The sequence below is a fragment of the Passer domesticus genome, chromosome 11 (assembly GCF_036417665.1).
Source record: "Passer domesticus isolate bPasDom1 chromosome 11, bPasDom1.hap1, whole genome shotgun sequence".
Classification (NCBI taxonomy): domain Eukaryota; kingdom Metazoa; phylum Chordata; class Aves; order Passeriformes; family Passeridae; genus Passer; species Passer domesticus.
In genome coordinates, this window is record NC_087484.1 from 11,383,525 (window position 1) to 11,409,173 (window position 25,649).

At 45.5% G+C, this 25,649-nt stretch overlaps 1 protein-coding gene and 1 long non-coding RNA gene across 5 annotated transcripts in view; both read right to left on the reverse strand.

The window, feature by feature from the left end:
• Positions 1-7,314: 7,314 nt before the first annotated feature.
• The window catches only part of MB21D2 (Mab-21 domain containing 2), a 63,519-nt gene continuing 45,184 nt past the window's right edge, over positions 7,315-25,649 (reverse strand). For all 4 annotated transcript variants that reach the window (XM_064385677.1, XM_064385675.1, XM_064385676.1 and 1 more), the window contains one exon: positions 7,315-10,975. In XM_064385677.1, coding sequence (XP_064241747.1) covers positions 9,711-10,973 — 1,263 coding nt within the window. In that variant the 5' untranslated portion in view covers positions 10,974-10,975 and the 3' untranslated portion in view covers positions 7,315-9,710. The remainder of the gene's footprint in view (positions 10,976-25,649) is intronic.
• On the reverse strand, positions 12,563-14,160 carry LOC135278842 (uncharacterized). Its single transcript, XR_010346245.1, has 3 exons — positions 14,138-14,160; positions 13,881-13,969; positions 12,563-12,814 (listed from the first exon to the last, which is right to left on the reverse strand). It is a non-coding gene; the product is annotated as an uncharacterized LOC135278842 (long non-coding RNA).

A 25,649-nucleotide genomic window follows, 5' to 3' on the forward strand; every position in this document is an offset into this window, starting at 1 on the left:
CATTCTGCCTAGAGCCCAGTCATGGACATATACCTGCTTTGGTCAGAATCAAGACAGGAACTGGAAGGCACTAAGCAGATGAGGGGGCAGAACCCAGTGAATTGTGTCCTGATGGGCTTGGAGATAGCCCAGGAGAGTTCATCTGTCCTTGAGTGTGCGAGCAACACATATTTGTCCCAAAAAAAGAGGTGCTCTTTTCTTCATTTTGGCTGCTATTACTTTCTGCAGATTCAGAAACTCTCTCTCTTTTTCTCCCATAAAATACACAAGCCACAAAAAATAGGGGAAATATTGGGAATTATTTAGGAAATAGAGGAGTCAGTCCTGTTTCTTTGCTTGTTTCAGCAGGTGTACTCTCTGGTGAGAGGAAGGGTTTGCATAAGGAACATTAAAGCTGCACTTAACAGTTTCAGCTGCTGCATTTCCACTATCGATTGGCACCATTCAAGCCCAGCTTTAATGCCTGACAGCAGACATAAGCTATGAGGCAGCTATGTCCCTACTGGGAGCAATGATATATTATCACTCTCTTTAAATGAACCTGGAGAAGTACTATATATATTTAACAGAAAATCCTGTCTCTAACTGACTGCAATGGAATTTCAGGGGTTGCAGAAGTGCAAACCAACATAGCCTCTCTGTGACTAGACTGAAAATCATGTACTAAAAGTGAGTTATGCATACAGGAGATTATTTTACAAACACATTCATTAATTCATGTTGCTATTCTGTCCTCATGCCCCTCTCTTCATCTTTTGAACTCAGGCTGGCAAATGTGGACATTTGCTGCAGTACTCCATGTAAAATTGACAACAGCAGATATCTTCCCCATCCTCACCCTGACCTCAAAATAATGCCTTTTCCTGCCAGATGTGGGAAGGGACAAGACTGTGGGCAGATGAGACGAGAAGGTTTTGTTCAGTAAGGACTGGGAGGCTGCAGTTCTGCTGTGAGATATTTCCTAGCTTTGCTAGCAGAGTGGATGTTCCCCATCTGTTGCCAGATGCAGTTGTGAGATACCTGAGCTGGCTCTAAAAGAGCTCTTCACAGAAATGGGAGCTGCTTGTGGTCTCATTGGTGCCATGGAAGGAGAGAGCAGGTCACTCCAGGGCTGCTTTGCCTGGGAGAGCTGGGCTGGTCCCCTGTGGGGCTGTGCTGTTCAGCTGCTCAGTGTCCCCAGGAGAAGAGCCAGGTGCTGTCTCCAAGCCCAGCACGGAGGGCTGGGAGGGGAGGCAGACACAGCCCATCTCCTCCTGGCTGTCAGTGGCTCTTGCTCCCAGGCAGAGCCCCTTGGGCTCACAGGGTGCCTTGTTGAGGGCAGTTCTCAGTGAGGCAGTGGTAACTATTGAAGGAGAAATGGCATTTGGATCTTAAGGACTTTTTGCAGTCAGGTCAGAGGAGTACATGTGGTTACACTGGGCCCAGACAGCCCCTAGGGTGAGTCATTATAGCACAAGTGTTTGAGGGACCAGGTCTGTGCCCACAAGCACCAGCAGTGCTGGAGGGTGTGACTCAGATGTTTAAATGCCTCACTGGTCCCTTAGACCTCAGATCTGTTTATGCAAATAAACACACACATTGACTCAGTTCTTTGTGACAAGTAAATCCCACCCCCAGATATAAACCATGGCAATTCATAAGCCCTCAGCTTTGTGCTAAGATACATTCCATGCTTCAAGGCAGGTACAGCTGCACTGCTGCAGTTATTCATGCCTGAAAGGAAAGGTGAGCAGTCAACAGGATTTGGTACAGCTGTGAGCCACAGAGACACAACACCCCCGACCTACTGACTGCTCTGCTGGGCTGAACCCAGAGCCCAGCACAGGGACGGGTGCCTGTAGCTGCCCCCAACACCTGCAGACCACATTTGTGTGTGCCTGGGTGTGAAGGAATGGACGGGCAGGAAAGGCAAGCCAGGCAGGAGCTGGGCTGCAAACATCATGCAGATCTCCTGGCACATTGTATGGGAGTTACTGAACATGCCTCATCCTCACACTATTGCACTACACTGACTTCCTTTTCATTTGAGAGAAAATTATCAAGGTAAGAAACACTTCGCTGTTCAGGAGAATTTTTAATACACTGATACTGCAAGAAATTGGAAGACTAAGAGTTCAATACACACACAAACCATAGCTGTGCTTGGTGCTCAGTGGAGCAGTCACACAAGGGTTTGTGTTTGTCTCCAAAACTGCATCCTTCCAAAGTTATCACTGCTGTGTTGCCAGAGCACAACCCCTTAAAGCAGAGCACAACAAAGTAAGGTTCCTTGTAAGGTGGCAGCTGGCAGGAAATCCAAGCCTACCACAACATTAAAACTGATCATGTGAAGCTCCTTTTCACTCTTGCTTCTGCTCTGTGGAAGGGCAGGTACATTGTACTGCGTCTTAGGTGTTTTGAGGTTTTTTTCCCTGCCTTCTTTCTCTTGAGCTATTATTCAGAAATGGCTTTGAAACTGAAGCACTGACTGTATTCAACGGTTTCACAATGAATCACAGTACTGCAATCACAGGTGCCAGTGTGCAGGTACTGCTCCCACCCCCTGCAGCCTCACTCCACCCCTCCACACAGCCACACTGCTGAGTTTCCACCCGCTCAATGAGCTGGGAGGTAACAGGCAGGAGGCTTTGCTCAGTTTCCTCCATATTTGGCTTTTCCTTGGGAAAGCGTGATTTCTGTGCGTGCTGGACCAGAATGCCCTGGCAGCTTGGGCAGCTCTGTGTATCAGAACAACAACCAGTGCCTCTGAATTATTTACTCCAACTCACATGAACTTGCATTTCTCTTCCTTTTCTGCCCAGTCACCATGGTGTGTGCTGCTCCATGAGTAAGCTGGAGAGACAGATGACACAGACGATGAAGTCACACTAGGTGATTATAACAAAATATGACAAGGCATTTATGCAGCTCCATTCAGCAGCATTTAATTTAATTTCATTTCATTAGAGTTCATTACTATGTAGCAGAACACCTCTGGAGAGTTTATTTAAAGATGGAGAGAGGAATGGGGCAGGCTGGGTGCAGTGGCAAAACAGAGCAGAGGAAACAGTTAAGACATATTTCTTTCCATTCCTGCTGCTGCACTGGGTTTCACATTCTGCCTTCAGTGGGTTTTGATGTGAAAAGAGCCACACCTTGGGGAAAGAAAAACTGAGGAACTGGTTTTGTGTTACTAACCCGGTAACACAGGCCTTGGTGGACTTAGTCCCAGTGGGCTGGACAGCAGTGTTCCATTTCCAGAATCTCCTTTAACTGGTGGGCTTGTGCTCTTTCCCAGAAACCTTCTGTAATGATTTCCCACCATTGCTCCATCAATTTTAATCAGTACCAGAGATGATGTTAGTACAACTAGCCGAAGAATTCCACAAGATAACATCTCTACGTACCCACAGCAGGCCAGGGGTTAAGTACAACACTTGCCAATCCCAGTTTAGCCACCACTAATTAACAAAATAATCTAATGAATTAGAGCACTGAGGAGCACTGTGCACCTCAAGCAAGACCAGGCAGGAACCATTAGCAAATCGAGGAAACCTCTTGGAGAAGGTCAGTGAAGTTGCAGCTTTGATTTTTTTCATTACAGCTCTTTTGCCTGTTACAGGGTGTTAAAAAGTGTTGGTCTGGAGGTGGACCAGACGAGCTCTGGAGCCTAAACATGAACACCACCAGAGACAGTTCTGGTCTCCATCCCTCAGATGGCAGAAGGCAGGAGAGCCCCAGCAGCTGTGGCAGCTAAATGACACACATAAGCTCTGAGACACAAGGGTGCCTCTGTGGTGGCACAAGTCATGGAGACTGCTCCTGGCCACTGCACAAGTCACAGTGCTGGAAAGGTTAGACTTTGCAGGGGCCTCCCTGCAGGAAGGATTATCTTCTCTGTGGTCTTTAGGTCAGACAAGTGGAGTTATCTCTCCATGAGTCAGCTGTAGGGAACCTGGCCTGCCATCATCAGTGTACACAGACCCGGCCTGTACCCTTCAAATGCAACCAAAGTCCGTCCTGAGAGCACAGACCTCAGTCAGGAGCAACTTACCCTGCAAGGGATGCTGAAGGTTGAAGGCTGGTTTGCACAGAAACACCTTGGCATTCATTCTGTGCTCAGCTGCAGCCTGTGAAAGTGGCAATTCATATACTGTGTGCGTAAGCCTTGGCACGCAGGCGGCAGGGGAAGGACACAATAGGTCACCAGCCCTTCATGAAAAATGCCCATTCCTTTCTTTGCAGAGTGCTGAACAAATCATAAAACCCTCTCCTGTCCTGTCAATGTCATGGCAGGGTGTAAGCAATGGAGACCTGGAGACAAAGCCATTAATGAGTGAAGTGCCTGACGTCCCAGGCCACAGCTGTGATTTGTACCCACTGAAGTGGCCAAAAGCAGCTCATCTCTCTCCACCTCCCCAAAATAAAGCTAAAACAAAGGAGTCAGATGGGTTGAGAATCAGGGAGAAAAGTGGCTTTTTGGGCTCAGTTTTCACTTTGCACTGGAGCTTGCTTGACTTCAGAATCACATACCATGTCTTCTGTGTGCTTAGCAAGACCTCAGTCATGTTTTTCATATTGATATTTCTAACACACAAAAACTGAGGGAAAGACAGGGCTGAGTCAGTTTGAAGAGAGCCTGATGCCCCTGATATGCACCCACATCTCTGCCTGGTGAATCAGGCTGTCTGGAGACTGAATGAGAGTGTGTTCCTCTACCACAGAAGGCCAGAAAGATAAAAATAACCCCCAAAAGCCTACATTCAGCCTGGAAGCACAGTGCTGAGCCAGGGACAATGATAATAGGAAAACACAATAGTTCCTCAGAGCAGTCCTAAAATAATAGATTATAAATGGCAAAAGGGGAGGAGAAGGGAGTGAGGGCTATTTTATCACTATTCTAAAAGCATTCAGAGGAATTAAATTTGGATTCACTTGACAGTTCTCGAAAGCCAAAATGTGCTAAATATAATGCTGAATGTCCCTAAACCCAAAACATGTCAGCAAGAGTCCCTTGGCCAGGGTGTTCTTTTTCCCTCCTCCCCTGGTTTAGCCTTTGCCCCATGATGGTTATTTGCCTTTCTGGAGAGCTTAATCAGGAGCTATTAGAGACAGTGCTCTCTAAGCTCTATAATGTTAAAAGTCCATTAGCTCACCCCAAGCAAGGCTGGCAGGAGGGAGATGATGTACTTGCTGAAGTTGAACAAGCTATTTGCATGCTGAATATTTCTAATCACTGAGCAATGCCAGGAGAATGTGAACATTACCCTCAGCTGCCCAGCAACATTTCGAACCCACTCACTTGTATTGTATTAACAAGACAAAGAGGCAAAATACATCCAGCACTGAACCCACAAAAAGGGAGAGATGGATGTTTTTAAGCAATTCTATGCATGGACTATGCACACCTTTAAAAATTTTTTTATAAGAAATAATAATTAGCAAAATCTATATTCCTTTCCCTCTGCCACAGTCACTTGCACTGTGCATGGTCACTTGTATTATGCATGGGTTAAGAAAATATGATAAATGTCTGCTCACTTTTGGTCTGACCACAATCAGCTTTTATCCAGCAAAGTACACATGCTTTGTTTTAAGCATATTTTCAAGTCTCCCAATGGAATTTATTGTGACTGTCACCTTTCAATGCCTGCTTCAGTCAATTTTTAGCAGACACAAGTCTTCTCACAGCCCTCCATGGGGAGACCAAGCAGTGGAGGGCACAGAGCTCAGGTGTCCAGCCCAGAACCACCACAGCTGCCAAAAGAAGGCTGCTCTCCACCGGAACAAGGCAATCAAGGAAAGTCCAAGAATCTAGATCAAAATTAGTGTTATCTGTCACAATGACAACAGAGAAAACAGACTTGTAAAAACCAGCTCTTTCAGAGGTTTTTGAGGACTGGCTTCTATTTTGGGCAGTGCATGATTAAAGTCCTGCAAAGACTGCAAAGAGTGACTCTGATGCCCAAGTGTAGTTTTCTGGTTAGAGCACCAACATTTCTTCAGGCTAAAGTATTGCAATATGTGCAGAAACCAATTTATCACAGCCAGACAAGAGTGACTGAGGCTTCACACAACAGGTCTGAAGGAGCAGAGACTGCAGGCTGACACAAAACTCTTGGTCTCTTGTTTCCTTCTGCCTTCAAAGGAGTTCTCCCAACATACCACAGAGAGTAACTCCCATTAGCTGGTGGTTCTGTCACCTTGCAGCAGCCCAGATTGTCCCTCTGAAGAAGTAACAGATTTTTCAGCATCTCCCAGAACTTACAACAACTGGAAGCAATCAAATTAGCTGCTCCGCCCACTGTCCTACTGGAGAGAAACCCCATGGAAAGAGCAAATTCAAAGGACCAAGAGTAGCACCAGAGCCAAGATGCCCAAGGAGGATCACAATGGGAGGTGGAAATGCAGCCTCTGAAGGGCACTTTTTCTTCCTCCCCACCTTTCTGATGCCTCAAAGCCAGACCCTCTTGGCTGGGACTCCCTCCCTTTTAACCCTGTAGGAGTCAGTAACCCACACACCCACAAAGGATCCATCCTACAAGCCACCAGCCCCTCACAAACTGTCCCAGTCCTTTTGCAACATCACTCAGGACAGGGAGAAGTCAGCAGAAAGGTGGCTAATGGACCAAAGGAAAAGAAAAAAGAAATCTTATCTGCCATAGCAGTGGGTGCAGAACTGAAGCTCCCATGGAGACACTGGCTCACAGCACTGACTTGTTTCCTCTTGACATCAGCAGGGAAGATGCCTACATTGCTAGTTTAAAGCAAATTCCCTCTTATTTCAGTGTCTGTCAGATTGGCCAAGTCTCTAACCCCATGGGGCTGAGTGCTCTAAAATGCTTGTGTGAATGACTTTCAAGAACTCCCTAATAGGAAAAGCACCATGGTTTCCTTGCAACTTGCAGAGACAAGTCAAGAGTAAAAGGTCATTGGTATCTAAACCCACTGACTACTTTGAAATCCCACACAGAGACTTCTGCACTTCACAAGTCTGTGCCAGCATATACTCAAAGGCAAGAGGGGACAATAGAAAAGGAAGAAAATAGTCTTTTGTATTCTCTAATATACAAAACACTTGTCACCTCTGGGCTGGCAGCTTGCTTCATTAAGTTAACTATAGTACATGGAGAGGAGCAAATACTAGACAGATACAAACCTACTGCAGATTATGATTCTGTCTCCTGGGAAGACAGATGTTCCAGGTGGAGGATATAATATTCTCACAAACCTACCTGGAAAACTGCTTTTCGGTCCAGTAAAATGTCAAGCCTCCACTCCCCCACAAAAACAAAAAACAACCCAACACACAGAATGCAGGAAGAACAAGGTGGATACTTTTCAAAATGTTTTTTTAATTAAAACCAAAAAAAGGAGCACACACCAGAGCTTGACATGGGCTAGTCAAACTGCTGGTCACCAGGACATTGAACTGGCATGAGGAAGGCTGTGTTTCTGCATATCTCAGGAGCACTGGCACAGACAATGGGTCTCCTGGGAGAGTACTCTGCCTGCCAGGCTACTGCTGCTTTGTGCTGAGCAGATTTCTCACGTAGTGATGGGAAACTTCATCCTGCAGCCCAGACTCTTCTTTCAACAAACAGAAGTCCCAGAGACTGGGGAAGAAAACATTTCAACAAATCTGCATTTTCCACGCACTTCTGGAGAGGATTCCCTGTTGTTTCTCCTGCCTCCCCCAGGCAGGTTTCACAGGTTTATATGGAAACTCATCTTTGGCAATAGCCACATGGGTAGGACCTGGCTCTGCTTCGGCTGAAGCCAATCCATGTCCTTCCCCAGACCAAACTGCAGCTGCACGGGGCTCACATCAAGAGCCAATTGTGCTTTAAGGTTAAATCCTCATCCACTCCATCAGGCCAGCAACTTCTGAGAGCTTCTTGTAAGTGTGTACCGGTAAATTCAGGTAAATGTGAACATCTTGGCTATAGCAATGGGGTGAAGTTTTTAATTAAGCCCAAGAGATGGATGAGCTAAAGGTTTAAGACATGACTTGGGCACCAGATCAGGTATTGAAACCTCCCTGCCATCTAATAAAGCAGTTGCCAAAGCTGTTGGTGTGCTGCTCCACCAGCCTGGTTTCTTTACCACAAAGGCTGGACTGAAAAAGTGACACATTTTTCATACACAATTTTTATCAGTTAGGATTTACTAGATATGCACCTCATTTGTCTGTCAAATATTTAAAAAATACTTCAACCTGCTCTAATAATCACATTTTAACACATGCATCAAGTTTGGATCAGAACAGCGTCTCTGGGATAATCAGTAAGCCCAAATTGCTGATTTAAGGCCTAAATATCAGTCACTGGCCAGCCAGCCACAATAAGTCACTCTATCCTTGAACTCTTGGAATTATTTTTGGCTCAGACTAACCCTTGTTACCATACATCTTACCCTACACACAGAAGAAAAGTGTATGTGTTTTTCAAGGCTACTGTTGCACCACAAGTTTACATACAAACACAACTTTTGCAAACATGAGACCAGAGTAAGATCTCCCATGTCCCAGGGTGAGTCAGAAAGTTCTCAGGAGTCCAGGGAATGGTAACTGCCAGAAAGGATCAGGCCTAATACATGCATTTGAGAAGCAAGGTAGCTCCTTTGCTGGAGGTCTGGCTGATTCACTTTGCACATACCACTGCTTTAGCATTACATCCTTATCTAATGGTAAACCTGTTTCAACAACATGCAATACATATTAATGCAATATGCACTGCAACACACAATACGCATCCAAAGAAATATGCCAATGCAAAACTCTGACTGCTCACACATAGCCGGGCTAACAAGGAAGTCTTTTACAAAAGACAATCAAGAAATCACCTGAAACCATGAGACCAGAGGGGTCTCAAGCAATCAGCAATATTGAGACCTAATAACAGATGCTAATTCATGAAAGAAACACAAACAGTGGGACTGAGGTAATGGCAGAGATTTCATTAGTGCAATTACATTTAAAATGGTATGTTCTTTAATAGAATTTAAATAAGGCTTTGAATAATTACGCACACTAAAACTAACATTCCATAACCTTATTCCGCATGGAAAAGCAGCAGAAACAACCCTCTGGACTGTACAAGGTCCAATTAATGAACAATTACATTCAAAAAGTAGATCAAAACAGAAACAACTCTTTCCCCAAAAAGCTGCATCATCATCTTTAAAGTCGGCTTTCTCCCCTGTATCAGAAATGTGAAGAAGAGATGAACTGGGCTTCAGCCCAGTAGATTTGGCCTTGTCAGATTACCAGTAGTGCTTTCCAACCCAGCCTCTCCTCATTTCTTTAGGGTGATGGAAGCTCATGGAAAAAGAAGTAAATTTCTGAAGCAATGGAAGGCGAGTTGTCTCTTTCTCCCGGCCCAACAATGTACATAAATTATGGAAGCGTGGAAAAACCCCTACGTTACACTGTGGCTTGTGTTTACGATGCATGTCCTCCTTTAGAAACTACTCACAGACAGTGGGGCAGGGTGGGTGAAAAAAAAAAAAAGCAGCATATGAAATAGTAATATACAGTTCCAAAATCTGCACTGTCCTGCAGAAACAGGATTTATAATTTGTTCAGATTGTTCTCAATAGATTCAATCTATGCTGGATATGTAAAAACCAAGAGACTAAGTCATCAAGGAAAACCAAATTAAAAAACCTGCACGCTGCAAGAGTTTTAAAAACCAAAACAAATAAAAATCCCAAGAAACGCTGACGAAAGCTCAGAAAAATTTATCATCAATTCTGAAGTGGGGCCTTGTGACATCATCTGGATTAATGAAGACAGAGATGGACTTTCCAGGGTTCTCAGTCACTAGCTGTTGCAACTTTTTGGCTAACCGGTCGTCAGGCTGGTTGGGGTCCCCTCCATCGGACTGCGGGGAGGGGATGCTGGTGGTGCTGCCCCGCCGCTGCAGCTCCAGGGTGAGCCTGTTGGCTGCCTTGACGTGTTCGATGGCAGTTCGGAGGTGCTCGGCAGGGTCGGAGCGCACCGAGGACAGCTTCCGCGCGTGGAGCATGACGGTGTCTTCCGAGAGGTGCTCCAGCATGTTGCACTGCGGGATGAAGTAGTTAGGGCACATCTTGTTGACCAAGCAGTGCTGGAGATCATCAATGAGACCCAGGAGGAAATGGGCTGCGTAATCCTCCTGGGCCAGGTAGCTGGCTGGCAGCCTGTCACAAGCCCACAGCATCATGCTCCGCAGGTGATATGGACTAATGGCTTTGGGGCGGGACAGCAGTTTGATGATGATGGCTTTGCAGGCCTGGTAGGCTTGCATGAGGCTGCTGGAGATGCACTTTTTCAGCTGCACTTCACTCCTGGCAAATGACAGCCTCCATTCATTGTCCTTCTTCCCCTTGTAGGAACATGCAGGCACTAAGTAAAACCCACTTATGACTTCCTCCTCCGTGATCTTCCCATCCCAGAAGTGGTTCTCCATCAGCCAGCTCTGTGCCACAGCTGGCCAGCCTTTGAAGGACACCACAGGGACAATGTCATACAGCATGCGGCTGCTGCCCACTCCCAAAATAATGGATATGATAGTCCCATTCTTTTCTACCTTCTCCACCTTTGGCATCCCTCGCTGGGGCTTTTTCTGGATCTCAGAGAGCACAATACTAATAGACTCATAGAACCAGTCCGCAACTTTTGTTGGGGAGAAGAAGTAGTTGGTAGCTCCGTTGATATGGTCCACGATGGTGCAGCAGTCCTTCCATTTGCTGATGGTTCCTTCGTCGAAGAGGCGCAGGCTCAGCCAGGAGTGGCACAGGGCCGAGTGGCGCATGTCCAGCGTCACCGGCTGGTTGCGGTCGTGCAGCTTCAGCGCGGGCACCAGCAGTGTGAAGTCCATGTCGTAGTCTGTGCCCCGGGCATAAACATTCAGCTCATCGAGGTCAATGTCCACCACACCTTCCCGCACGCCGCCCGACAGCAGCAGGTACTCGTTGGCTACAGGCAGCTTCTGGTCGAGTTTCTGAACCATGCCTGAAAAAGAGAGAAAGAAAGTCCTTTCAAAGAAGGCAAACAGATCCAGGATCTAACCAGGATTAAAACCCATTCCATGCCCAGCAGGAAAAAAAAAAGCAACCAGAGGTATCTATAACTTTTGGTGTGGCAAAAATATACATCAGGCCCAGCACTCAGACAGCCTTTGGTCTCAACCGACTCAGGGCAGGGCCTTCCCTCCATTCCTGGGAATGTGTGAAGTCCGTCCTAAACATCACATTTCAAGCAATGGAAAAAAGCAACAGCCTGTGGTGAAACACAAAAGCTACTTCCAGAACTAGATGTAACTTTTGAAACACCTTCGAAACTGGTTTTTCACCATATTGACATTCATTTCCAGAGTATCCAAATGCTTCACCAACACTCCATAGAGAAAAGAGAATATTAATTGACTCGCTGTTCTTATTTTCTCTCTGGTGTAGAAAAAAGCTGGACCAGCATCAGGGAGCTGGTTTGTTCATGAGTGAATGAATAGCTACAAATGTTAGTTCAAGCAGGTCTGATTTTACAATCTGCTTTACATTTACTGAAGGCAACATGAGCAAAAGAAATGCATCCTTTTCTTATGGGTGAATGGAGCAGGTTAAATGATCAGGCAATTAGAGAAGCCAGCTCTGAAATTGGCTCTTCAAGCTGCAATGACATAAAATATCTGATCAGCTCCCCAGAACACAGACATGAAGACAGATTTTTACTTTCAGCACCAAAACCAGACACGACATTCACTCTGCAGTGCCCGTACCAGTTGTACAAAGGCAGCTTTTCACCGGGAATTCTATAAATACACCCCACTATACTGCGTCCATAGAACATGAACAGCACACTGAGACTCTACACAGAAGCTGAGATATTAGCACCTCATTCACTGTTCAAATTAGGCTTAAAATTGAGCTCTGCACTTCAACTGCTCTGCAGTCTGCTCCTGCTTTCTGTGCTGATTCACTGCTGGTGTTCCTCTTGTGGTTAAACGCTTTTGGTTGTTTCCCAGCCTCAATTCAGCCACCACACCTCAGCCATGAGGGAACATTCAGGCCAGCGGCTCTGAATGGAGATGCTAAAGCAGTTAGAAGCACTGCAAAAGGGATAGATTTTATTCCTTACATGTACAAATGCACTAGTTTCTGCTGGCACGCATTTCTGACTCCAGCTTTTGAAAGGCAATATGGTTTGCTTACATCAAGAATGGTCAAATGGACAACTTTCATTAAAAGGGAGCCAGTCATAGAGAGACAGGAGTGGGAAAAACTAGCCAGAGGCATAATAGAGTGAGCCAGAAAGCTGCCAGTCACTCTGTCAGCCCAGAAATCACAGGCAGACACATCAAGAATGTGAAACAAAAATGATCAGCACTACAGTCTGAGCACCCATCCTGTCATAGTCCCAGTGACTGCAGAGCCTTTCCTGAGGTAATGCATCCCTGGAGGATCAAAGACACTGCCTGCACTGAGTGGCACTGCAGTGCTTTCAGACACACTCACCTGTCCTTCCCTGCATGCTAGGACAGCAACAAGGAAACCCTACCTGCATGCATATAGGTAAGCCATGACCAGAGCCAAATCTAAAGCTCTGTGGACACTGATTCCTTGGGAAAGCCAAGGATATTGTAGGAAGAGGCCTCTGTGTGAAGCAGAATGCATCTTGGGGAAATATTCAGTGTACCTGAAAGCCTCCATGTGAAATTCCTTGTTAAACACACTTTACCTGTTTAATTCCTTCCACGAGCATTGGACCCAGTCCATTTTGCTGCACTGAGTTGGGATGATTTTCCTGCCAGGAAGGCAAGGACATAAACCCTTCCATTTCATGCAGCTCCAGGGGCTGCAATAGAAGGAAATAGCTCTAAAGGAGTGCTAAGAAACTCCTCCTGCTAAATCCTGAGCTAATCCCATTCTGCGATCTTGCCACACGCTGCCCTGTTCATCCTCAAAGGGTAATAACTAAGAAAAGCTTCTGTCAACCTCAAAAACATTTTCTGAGGCTTAGACACACAGTGAGCTGTTCCCCTGATCTGTGGAGCGGCAAAGTCTTGCACTGGCTTCTCTATCCCAGAGGCCAAATAAGTAGCAGTCACTCTTTTGCTGTACCCAGAAGGGGTTTTCTAATGGATACCTCATTTGATGTGACTTCTGCAGACACCACTGACACACTGCCTCTGAATCCTGTCCTTGAACCAGTGCAAGCTAGTGCTTTACACCTCTGTTGGAAGTTCAGTCCAATACCCACAAAGTAGAGTCTGGCTCAATCACATCATAGGGACAGGAAGCAATTTTTTTTCCCCCTAAAGATTAAAGTACTACTGGCCCTTACTGTGGGGAAGCACAGCTATTCATGATATGAAAGATTTGGATGGCCCATCCTGCCTCTACACTCACCCAAAGTTTTCCACTCAGGACAGTGTTCTGCAGCACCTGCCATGCAGATCTGCAGATACTCCTGAGACAGGCAGACAAAATGTAATTATCCTACAGAAGAAAATGTTCAAACCTATATGACTCAATAAAGGATGCATTTTTCTAAATATTTTTAAACTTAAAGGATGGAAAATGCTCGGCAGTAGGCCTTTTGCACCAAAACTTCCATCCCAGAGCCTTCTAATAGAAAATCAGATTTTTTCCAAAGAAATTCTCCACTACCAAATCTGCTGTTGGATCAGTTGCTCTCCTTGGCCTGAAGAGCTCCTTTGTCCTTACATGGGAGCAATAGAGTTGATAGTCTAATCCCATTCAACCAGCACCAAGTGGGACTCAAGCCCTGCCTCCTGTCCACTGAGTCACTTGATTTTCCCTCTCCAGAGCTCTAGACCTACCAGCAGAAGAGAAATATGGAAAAATAGTAAGGAAATGGTTACAGGAAATGATCTAATATATCATCAATATCTTTCTACCTGGCTGGCTGCAGTTTAAATTCAAACCCTTGAGCTCTGCTTGGCACAGAATTTCCCCTTCAAGTCTTGAACCAGCAGCATCTGCAGCTCTGCCACAGAACAAGAGAAGGAAATTTTGCTAAATGATCACAGCAGCATTGCTGATCCAACTGAAGTGGTGGAGCAGGGAGTTGAGATAAGGTCCCCTTGAGGAAAGTATATTTAGAATAGGCATAGAGTGTTCTATAAATAGTTGAGCTGGCCAAATTCAGGATTACCTAAGGCTTTAGGGGTTTGCAATGTCTTCAAACTGCCCCCCTTGCTCACACATCTATTTGAAATGTGAAGGGATTTCAAGGAATCCCATCAGCCAGCACTGTGTGGCACACACCACCCTGTCACAAAGCTCTCACCCCAAGATTCTGCAGCCCATGAATGTACAACAGAAGTAGGCACTCCAGTTCAGCAAGCATGTAAGTGCAAATACAACAAAAAATACCGAGACTGGTACTCAACCCCAGCACTTCATAGCACCAGTGGGCAGTTTGAGCTCTGTTCTTTTTATCTCAGTTCCAGGACCACCTGGGAGGAGGAGGCAATAGGGGTTACAGAAACACTAATGAAATTTATAGAAGATCTATGGAGTTGTCTGTAAAGACAAAACCAGAATTTGGAGGGTCAGACACACAAAACAAATTTTAGCTGAAGGAGAAGCTCTCGTGGTATCAAAGTAGGTTCACTGATACATAAGAAGCCTCTTGCTGCTACCAGGCAAGACACATAATTTTCAGTAGTACCTTGTGTGACACTGAAAAGGTTGTTTGGCACAGCTAAATGAGAGACTGGTGTACAGTTATCATTTCTTTTTAAAGTACCTTAAAGGAGTTCTGTTTTTCTAGATATGTAACTAATTTAAAATCTTCCCAAGCTATTAAATTTGGCATTCTAACAGGTAAGTATGCTTGCAAGCATGAGAAAGGCAAGGATTGTAAGAATCAGGAGCACCACCTGTAGGCCAGGCTTGCTGGTTGGTTTACTAAACATGAATTCAGAGGAATGCAGGTAACCAAGTGACTTCTACCAACAGAACATTGTTCCTTTGTTGTTTCTTCAGTGTCAGGAAAAAAGGAATTTATTTCTACTTCAAGCAGTATAATACAAAGAGAATAAAAACAGAGAAAAGAGATTTTACTTTATGTAACACCTACAGTTGGGACACATCCTTGAATGAACTGTGACTCTGATGCAGATGACACAGAGATTATTCTTCCCATTAAAAACAAAAGCAAAAAAGGAATGCAAAGATGCTCTCCAACCATAACAGAATTTCAAATGAACAGATTTCATGACCACTGCAGTGTGTGCTGGGATCCACTGCTATTTCATTACCAGCTTTGTGTAAATAAGGAGGAACACACAAATTTGTCTTTGAAGAAACTGATCACAAGAAAAACACGATGTAAAAACTTATTTCTAACATATGCATTTCCTAATTTTGGGTTCCTTCTTGAAGTCTTTCTTCCTGACACTTTAGATATGCAACCATTTCACCAAAAGGAAACATGGCAAAGCAAGATGCTGTTCTGTTTGCCTAACTTGGTCTCATGAAACTGAATGGGGTGATGTTCAGGGCAGTCACTGAATTCAGGGAGGCTGCTGCTGCACGGGAACTAGAGAGAGGTCAAAGGAGCAGTGGGGGGCTCAGAGAGGTTCCACAGAGGAGAATCAGCAGCACCTTGCACACAGAAGAAGCCTATCACAGGAATTTTTCTGGGAGCTAAGCCAGACCAAGGTACTAAATGGTGTATCCCTGGCAGCCAAGGGAGAAGATCTACAGAAGGGATCTTCCTTATATATGTGATCTATTCTGTAGGGAAAACTAAGGACCACTCACCTATCCTACTGCCTCCCTCTTTTCTACTACTGCTTAATCCTTCCACAGGACCCAGCATGCATAGTCAAGGCTCTTGATTTTTCCTCAGAGGTTCATCCTTTTTGATGCATTACCTAGAGAATGCCTTTTTCCTTCTATATGAAATCATCACCATCCTGTAAGTCCAAGACCTAAGGAAGTCTGACTTTCTGGATGATCAGACAGTGGCTGCTCAAAAGCAAGGCTTCTGCAGAGGTCTCCCAGCTATCCCTGAGCTCTGTGTGCTGGATTTCAGAGGCTTCTTTAAGACAGGATGAGAGGCCGCTCTGATGCATCTGGACTGCGCAGATTCTTCTGTTTCCCTTGGTAATTGCAATTCTATTTATGAGCAGCACAAGTTTTTGTTACGCAGGAGAACTGGAAGAGTCAGCTCTTTAGGGGAGTCTTCAGTTACAAAGCACATTTTGAGAGGACTGTTGGCGGAAGCAGGCAGGGGGTGGGAGAAGAGTGGGGAGACTGAACCATGTGATACCAGTTTAGTCAAATATGGGATGCAAGCGAAGGAAGCTGCTCCTTGCAGACTGATACATCAGTGTCCTACTGATTCTGCTCCTTTTAGAAATCTTGTGACATGGTGACAGAACACACTGCAGGGAGACAGCACCCCCTTGTAAAAGAAATCAGCTTCTTTCTCCAAAGTCTTCTTTAAAAACAATCTTAAAAGTAGTGTCCCAGTTTTTTTCCATTTTTCATGTGTCCTGGTGGAAGCCACCCACCTTGCCAAAATCCTGTTTGGCAATGGAAAGGGGTGTTTCATGGTGCAAGCAGGGAAAAAAAAAATAAAAAAGCAAGAAAGAATCCAGATTCAAAGGGTGAGCCTCTACAGTGAAGAGTGGTGCTGTCACAAACATCTAAACCCACTCTGGCACCAAAACTAGCAGCAGTGTTCCTGTAGTGATCTGCCTGGCTAAACCAGTCAGGGCTCACCAGAACAGCAGAACCAGATTGCTCCCAGAACTGGAACCAGCATTTTCAAAGGGAGCCCCTGCATTGCTGTGCACCTCTACTCTGGGCAGGAAGAGTTTGAGAGTCAGTTCCAAACTGATGCTGGGATACCAGCATGCCAGTCTGCTTATTCAAGAGTCTTATCTCCAGAGTCATATTAGCCAAACTAATAGGAGTGATGAAAGGTGAAAGCCTACATGGAATATGAAGTGCAAGTCAAAGAGGTGCTCTAGGGTCTGAAAAATGTGGGTGATGAGGTCTGGGAGCAGCTGACAAGCAGAACAGAAGGAACAGGGGACAGAGAGGAGAGCTATAAGAACAAGTTGCTGCTACACCCCAGTTAACACTGCACACTGTCCATACGGTGTCCATATTTTCAAATGTGCTAAGACATGAAATTCCCTTTGGAAATGGCACAAGATGCCATCTCTCCTGGAACTGCAATGCCAGATACAAAATATGCCAGGGGACAGATTGTTTTAACAGTTCCACCCTCTGGGACTGAGAGTGCACATTTGGCAAGGGCTACACAGGGTCTAGATGGGCCATTTCTGCTCACACCCCTACAGAGCACTGCTAAATATTCAGCAAGATGTTACCCCGGGGGAGATTCACCAGGATTCCTCTCTTGGATCTGATTACAAGGTAACAGCAGTGGGCACAAACCAGGTTGAGCATCTTGAGTGCAAACACGCAGCTTGCAGGAGAGGCTGTTCTGCCCTTGTTTTTCCTAGTTCCTTCCCTGTTACTGAGACCCTCACAAGAGCCCAGCAACCTCAGAGTGGTACATGACATGTCCACCTACTGTAGCACCCTGGCTCAGGCAGCTGCTGCTGAGGGCTTTCAGAAGAGCATTAACAGCAAGGAAAGCACAGCATAACAATTTTCCCACTGCCATCTCCAAGCATTCTCTGGCTTTGCTATTTCCCAACCCAGAGGCAGCATTTGCAGCTTTGTCTTTAATAGCACTGACAGACTTATCTGCCTGGAATGTCTCTCATTGCTTTGTAAATCAGTTATATTTTTGTTATAGTCAGTGCCTTGCAGCACCGTGTTTCACAAAACACACGTGTCAAAAGAACTTCCTTTTGCTGTCTTGCTAGGAAATGAAGAAAATCACCTAACCATGGCACCTCCCATGGATCACTGAAGATCTTACACAGCTTCATCAGTCATCTTTCTTCCACATTGAAAAGGACAACTTATTTAAATTTTGTTTAGCTGACTGTCCTGATCTGCAATTGTGTGGGCCCTGGTATTACTACCCTCAAGTGAAATGAGATGGTCAACACTGCATGGCACATGAAAAGGTGACTTCTGGGTGAATGCCTTCACAGTCCTCTGGGAAATACCTCAGCAGCCTTGCTTGCTAAATTAGCCCCACTTCTTTGCAGGTTTGCTCAGTGTAATGGAGTCCTCCTCCCCAGAATTTAATTTCACCTTCAGGATGTTCCCCTTGCAAAAGCCAACACCAATCCCATCACTTTACAAGGGGTGTTGCTGACACTGCAAAAGAACTGTGGAAGTAGGACAGGGTAAGGTTTTGGAGGCTGCACAGGGGAACAAAGTCCCCAGCCTCCCTCAGGCTCTCATCCCAATCTGAAGAGTCAGCGCCAGGTGCCTCTCACAGAAAACACGTGGCAGCTCTCCACTGATGAGCAAAGCCATTCCCTTCCAGAGCTGGGAACACATTCTCCTCTCACTCCAGTCAGCCACAGGGGCACAAGTACATATCGGGCACAACTTGACTCCAAGGTTGCAAAAGCACTTTGGGCTCCTCTGGGCTGGTTTTGTGTTCTCAGTTACTGTCTGGTATCTTTTTCCCATCCTGAAAGGGCTAAGTTGCCACTCCACTTTATGTTCTGGTGCCAGTGGGCTGTGCACAGTGGAATGCCACCACAACTTCACATTCTCTAAATAACATAAGAGCCTCCACAGTAAATGGACTTTGAGCTGTTCTACCAAGATTCCTGCTTACAGCTATCCAACACACCAGAAATTCTCTCCCCAGCTGCTAAATTACCAGCTTGCTTTCTTTCCCTTTAGTACTTGTTTTCTACAAAGATAAGTCACAGCCAAGACAAATCACAGCACCATTCCTTATGAACTGGGCCTGAGCTAACACTGCCCATCCTCAGGACCTGCCTTTTCTGTAATAACAGCTCTACCTTGCTGCAGAGCAGGAGGAGATTTATCCTTGACTCAATTCTTCACTTAATCATCCAGAAAAGCTAAGCTTACATCTGAAGTGCACATGGTGACTAAAAGCTGTCAGGGAGTTGATGAATAACCACAACTGTAATTCATGTCCTTGATTTTCCCTGAAAATCCACCAAACTTGGCTCCTGGGGTCAATAATCAGAATGGCATCTCTTTCAATTGCTTTCATTCTCTTAATCTCCCAATAATGAAATCAACTTAGATTTATACAGTGGAACAGGTCAGAAAAAGAGGGAATGAAGGATGATTCCAGGAAACCAGCCAAGCACCAAAAGAGTGCTGGAAATCCTGAGTTCTCTGAGTACAGAAGGAAAGCAGGTGTCTTGAGAAGCCTTTCTGAGGCATGTAGTGGAGAAAATTACATGAACTGAATCTTCTCTCCAGCCCTTAGAATTCACTGTACTCCATCTGTACAGACCTGATCTGGCCCCTTTGACAAACCTGGTATCCAAACACTGGGAGAAGACAAGACAGAGAGGCCAAATATGGCTGAGACAACCAATGCCAGAAGCACAATGTAATTTTTCTCTGTCCTGCATGTGAGCATGGATTGGACTAGCAAAACGAGGCAGATCCTTGTCAGAAAGTGCTGAAATCAAAAAGGTTTAAACAATACAGCTGTGACTGAGCTCATGAAGCTAAGGAGCAAGCATTCCTGCAGAATTAACCAACTCCCCACCCACCACTGAGAACATGGCCAAAGCCATGTGGAGCTGGATCAAGTCACCTATAGGAGACACTTTAGCAAAAGCCCCATGTGCAGCATCAGCTGTATGTATGCTGGTTGGCTTTGACATTCATGCAAAATTCCTCTTCATCCACATCACCAGAAGCTGATACAGGCCAAATTTGTTGTTAGCAGCAAACAGAGCAGCTCTCCTGAAGTGAATGGAAATGTCAAGAGCACTTCTCGCTTTCTATGGGAGAGAGACAGAGGAAAACCTAAGCCCTCCAAGCTTGCCTGTCCATGTCCCATTGCTCCTACCATCCTGCTCCAGCTTCATCTTGTAGAGGTCATATTTGACAGCACACAAAAGCCATCCGAAGTTTCTAATCAAAATCTCAGGTTTTACAGCCATTTTTTTGCAGCTGAGCACTGTCATCTGTCAAAGAGCACAGCAGGAAGCACTGTGTGGATCTGATCTCCATCAAGCACCAAGACCACAGCCCCAGCAGCTGTCAAGGATCTCTTATCCCTGCAGCACAGGCAGTGGCCAGGAAGCATGGAACTAAATAATTGGAGTAAAAGCGAAAGGGAAGAGCAACCACTGCTACCGCAGGGTAGAACCTGGACCACCTGGTGTGAAGGTATGCAGCAAAATGCCACTGTCATTTTGGCACAGGACAGCAAAGGTGAAATGCAGTCACCTGAAGAAGGCAACAGTAAGAAGTCACATTGCCTGAAAGATCCAGGTATTGCAACCACCCTCCTTGCACTGTGAGGTGTGGACTGGCTGGTGGGAAGGAGGAGCTGGTGGAGCTGGCAGTGCTCAATAGCCCATGCCCTGGAAGCATTTGCAGTGAGATGAGGGCTGTATTTTTGGAGCCAATCTGTATTACCAGGAGCAAGGCTTGAGATGCCCTTTGCATAGAACTCCCATCCCATTTTACCCACTCTGCTCACTCAGGAGAAATTCCAAGAGAACAACCACATCTGTTGCAAAGCCTTTTTGTGCTTACCTGGAATGAAATAAAGCCTCACACACACATTTATTTAAAGAAAGGCCTGGTGATCTCTTGGCTCATCAGGGTGAAAGCTACTTTGCAAGGTGAAGGAGGGAGGAGAAAGCAAAATTGTTGCTGATCAAATATAAAATTTGCGAAGTATGTTCCAGGAAGCTGTCCCCGCCAATAGCTGAGTCCCAAAGTAATGTCTCTTCTTAAAATCTAATGGAAGAATGGCATGAGCAAGATTTGGGTCCAGAAATTGTCACAAACATATGCAAAAGACCTCACGGAGTAGATCTCAAAGTCTTGTAATGGAAAGCTGATGACAATCAAAGCTCATTCTTCAAATCTCATCTCCTGTCAGGGCTGCTTCACCTTCCTGACTCTGAAAGCTCAGGTGAGCAGAACCCCATTCACCAATGCTCCCATGTTTTAGGAAGCAGTGTCCCCAGCCCAAATATACATGAAAACACAGGGCATGAAATCACAGCGATGTCTTCCCAGTGCCATTTTCCCCAGCCATTTTTGCAAGGAGGACAGAGGAAAGGCAACTACTGCTCAAAATCCAATAGAAATATAATTCAATAGAATAGAAAATTCAGTTAGCTCACTTAGCTTTCCCCTGAAAATGTGAGAACTAGAAATGCTTTGTTTACACTCTATTTAACAGAGAACCTCATATAACTCCAGTAAAATGCCTCAAGGAAAAAACACAGTATACTGGTAGAATTTTCCTGCCTGCATTTGGAGTTTCCTTCAAAAATTAAAGTACCTTCTTTATTGTCTTATACAGAGATAATCTGGAATTTTAATCCTACAAATCATGAAAAATGCTAAAAAGCTTTGCTCACAAATGATGATAAAGAAATCATGTTTAGAAGAGGAAGGTACATGGAGAATACAGATCCTTCAAATGGATTGAGTAATTAGAAGTCTCACCTGTATTTTATAGATGTTGCTGTGAAAATACTTTGTAAAATTTCCATGTGGATATTCAGCTCCTGCAAGGCTTGCTATCCCTTGCATGGAAACACTTCCCAGCACAACAGAAATGGATATTGTTTGAATACAGCCCTGCTACATAGAAAGCAACGAATAACACAGTGCTTGCTGGTTTCCCACTGACAGCTGGTCCCCACACTGTGATTAACAGACAAAGAAAGAAGATTACAGACTTCCTAAATTTGCTAACACAGTTTTCAGAATTAATTGCATGAGGTAGAAGCAGGAATACAAGGGTGTGAGCTGGTCCTGTAACAGGGGTATTGTCCCTGAAGTCAGACAGAGCTGATGTACAACTCATACCCAGCAGAAATCTGAGCACAATCCTACTTGTTTGTTCCTGGCTGCACCTTAGAAAGGGGCTGGCAGAGACAGAAAAATACTGTTTTGTAGCTGAAGCCAACCATCACCAAAGCACAAATCACACCCTGAGCTGTGCTGCTGCTCTGGTATTGTTCTGCTTGTGCCCAGGGAGACCTGCCTTGGATGATGGGCTGGGCCAAGATCTGAGGCCCTGAACTGCCCTATTCTCCTTGCCTCACAAACAACCCACGGGGAGGAGGAGTGTAAAAAACCTTTCAGATTTCCTTCCGGACCTGATGGGGTTTGAGGGACTCCCTAGTTAAGCTCAGAGATCAGCCAGCTCTTACCCACAGGCAGAGCCCAGAGGAGGGAAAAGAATGTCAGTTCCCAAACTGGCATCCTCTGCCTATAGACAGGGCCACCACTAGGAGGACCCCGCAAAAATTTTGTTGCTAAAACACAACACTGCTCCAACACTCCAACACTCCAAATTATATTCTGAGCATTCAGAAATTAAGTAAGAAATATTGCACAGAACTTTGTGGTTGAGGAAGAAGCAGCACTTTATCCCTTCCCAGAGAGATGGCTCATGAAATCACAATGCTGCTAAAACATCTCTGCTTTCCCAAGCTGAGGACATTCTACTTTGCTGTGGGTTCTTTAAATCACCACAGTGAGCTTTAAATCTGAAAGGAACGAGGGATTTGTCTTTACAAAAAAACCTGTGGGTCTGCTGCTAAATAAAGCTAGACACTGAGAGATAAAAGAAACAATGGAAAGGATTTCACTAATTGATGAAAGGAGTGAGAGGGATTTGTCTTTACAAACAAACCATAGGTCTGCTGATAAATAAAGTCAGATACTGAGAGATGAAAGAAACAATGGGAAGAACCATAAATTCCACAGGAGTTCCACTGATTGACACAAGGAGAGGAAAAAGTGGGGTATACATTAGAAGGCAGTCTCAGGTACTAAGCACTCCGGGAATTCTCTACCTCTCAAGTACCTCAGCCAGCGGGGAAACAGAGAGGGACATGCGGCTGGGAAATGAGGATAAAAAGAAGGCTGCATCCTCCAAAAATTAGTGAGACCCCAGGGGAATACCCCATGGCCTCTCCCTTTATTCTAATAAATTTACAGGACCACTCTGTCTCCTTTTTGGACATAAACCTCTGATGTTTATGGATTAATTTCCCTGACAAATCTTACCTCAAACTTTCCTGGCAGTTACCCAGGCGCCCTAAGGGGAAGGCAGGAGCCATTCCGCCCTGCTGCGGGCAGGAGGAGCCGTGCCAGCCGTGCCAGCCCCAGCAGCAGCGCGGATGTGCGGTGCGGTGCTGGGTGCGGGCAGCAGATGGCAGGAGCGCACCGAGCGCGCAGCCACAGCCCGCCCGAGCGCTCCCCGGCCGCAGGACACCGACACACAGCCCTCCCCGGCACCCGGCCGGCTCACCGGGCACGGCAAGCCGGCTCTGACACTGTTATAGCCCTGAGACCAGGCCGCCAAACCGCGTTCGCTCCGTCCTTTGCGCCGGGTGTGCGCCCCGAGTGCTCTGGCAGCCAACGATGAACGGGTGGGAGCGAGATGCGACTCTAAGAGGGGATCAGCCAGAAGATAGACACCAAACCTGTCTACAAATCCTATCTAATGCCAGATTTCCAGCTTGTGACGACTGAAGGAAAAGGCCAGCATTTTGTCTAAGCCATCTGTACACAGCTCCTCTTGTGCCGTTTCTCTTTGAGTATTGATGCCACTCTGCGCAGCAGCACAACTGGGCAGGCAGCGAGCACCACGGCTTCAAAGGAGAACAACTACTGTTTATGGAAGCACTGTCAAGAATTTATTGCTAATGCATTTTGGTAAGCTATGAAAAGAGAATGAATCATTGCAGGTAAATTTAGTTCAAAAATTAGATTTTCTATTTCTTCATCAAAAACCATCAAACTCTCAGCAAGCGCAGAGCTGCCCAGGAGCAGTTCTTGTGTTCAGTGGAAGCAGGTACTTCAGTTTAAGGACAGAGCCCTCCAGAGAATCAGATTAAAGGTGAAGTCAACATCTAACTAATCAGTTTCCCTTATTTATCTCCCTCCTCAGAACATAGTGAATACAAAAAAAGTAATCTAGGAGCATTCAAAATTAAATGCAAAGGGGATCATCTAGGAATGCACATACACCCATGTATTGAAGAGCAGGGCTGGGATTTTGGAGCTGTTTCAGGGCAATAAATAGTCTGTCTGGAAATGGCAAATGAGCAGAAAGCATTAAGAAAAAAAACAACAAAAACAGTGTTGTAAAGTCATGTTTGCATGTTTTAATCCAGTGTGTAAAATTTCTGAACTAAATCGATTTAAAATGCACCTAAATAGCAGAGACAAAGGAAGACAAAACCAGCTTCTTAGTCAAGGGAACTGTATTTCTATTTTGTCAGTGTAATTTACAGAGATTTAAAATACAGACCCTTCTATGGGCAATCTGCTGCAGACAAGGGAGGAGGTTACAGCATGACTCCACCTGTAGGACCAAGACTCATCAAACTGTCCATGTGTCAGCTGAGTTATGGGTCAGCAAAGGAACAACTCCAGAGTAGGAAGTGGGTGAATTTAATGTGCTTAATTAATTGAATGTGCGTGCTCTAACAGATAGCTGTGAGCATCTGGCAACACAGAACACATCTGGGATGAGGGAACATCAAAGGAACAAACCCAAGCATCCTTTGAGCTTACAGAAAGAGCAAACTACCACAAGTGCTGTGTTGGTAATGCTGCCACTGAGTAAACTACAGCACCGTGCCCAGCAAGAGCATCAGCTCTCAGAGGGGCTGGGTATCTCCTACAGACACTTCTGAAGCTGCCTTTAAATAGCTATTGTCACACCCACACTGTAGCTGTAGGCCAGCAAAAACCTTAATGGAGGAGACAAACATGTATTTTTCTGCCCCAGAACAGTCCCCAGCCTTTGAACACTGCTCAGACACTGCCATAGGAGACACTGCTGGGATACCTCTCTTGCTCCAGACATGCATATCCAGAAGCAACTCACCAGCAAGCCTATTTCAAGCCCTAGAATTGATTCCCAAGTATTGGACAGTGATGCAGGATGTCCTGTCATGTTCTTTCCCTCTTGCCCCCAACCCCATATTCAGTCAGGAGTCTGAAAAAAGGGAGGTGAGTGGATAATTCTAAATGTTCATATCTGTTTTCCCATTCCACTCCAGTTAAAAGGAAAGGGCCCAGCCCCAGCAGTCAGTGTGAGGGACAGGGAATTCATTGCAAGGGAGCTGGGTGTAGGTCCAGTTTAAGGATCACGAGAGGAAATTCCCTGGGGAAGTCAGTAAGCAGGGACAACAAAAGGAACACAACTGGAAAACAGCAGAGAGAGCAGAAAAAGTGAATGAAGTGACAAAGAGAGCCACAGAGCCCTCCTAGGGCCATAAAGGTTGCAGATTCCATGAGGAATACTTGGTGAATGCAATGGGATGTGGTCTGGTTTTAACGCAAAGTTGTGGCAGTTCAGAACACACACACACACACAGACACAGGTTTTAAGCATTGAACAGCAACACTCACTAGAGCTCCTTAAATTTGGTGCTCCCTCTGCCAAGGGTAGATGAGCTGGGCATGGAGCAGAGGGGCCAGAGACTAATTCAGAGTCATGCTTTTGAAAGCGCCGAGTATTTCAGCTCAGAGGCCTGAGACCAGAGCTTGTGTAACAGAAGAAA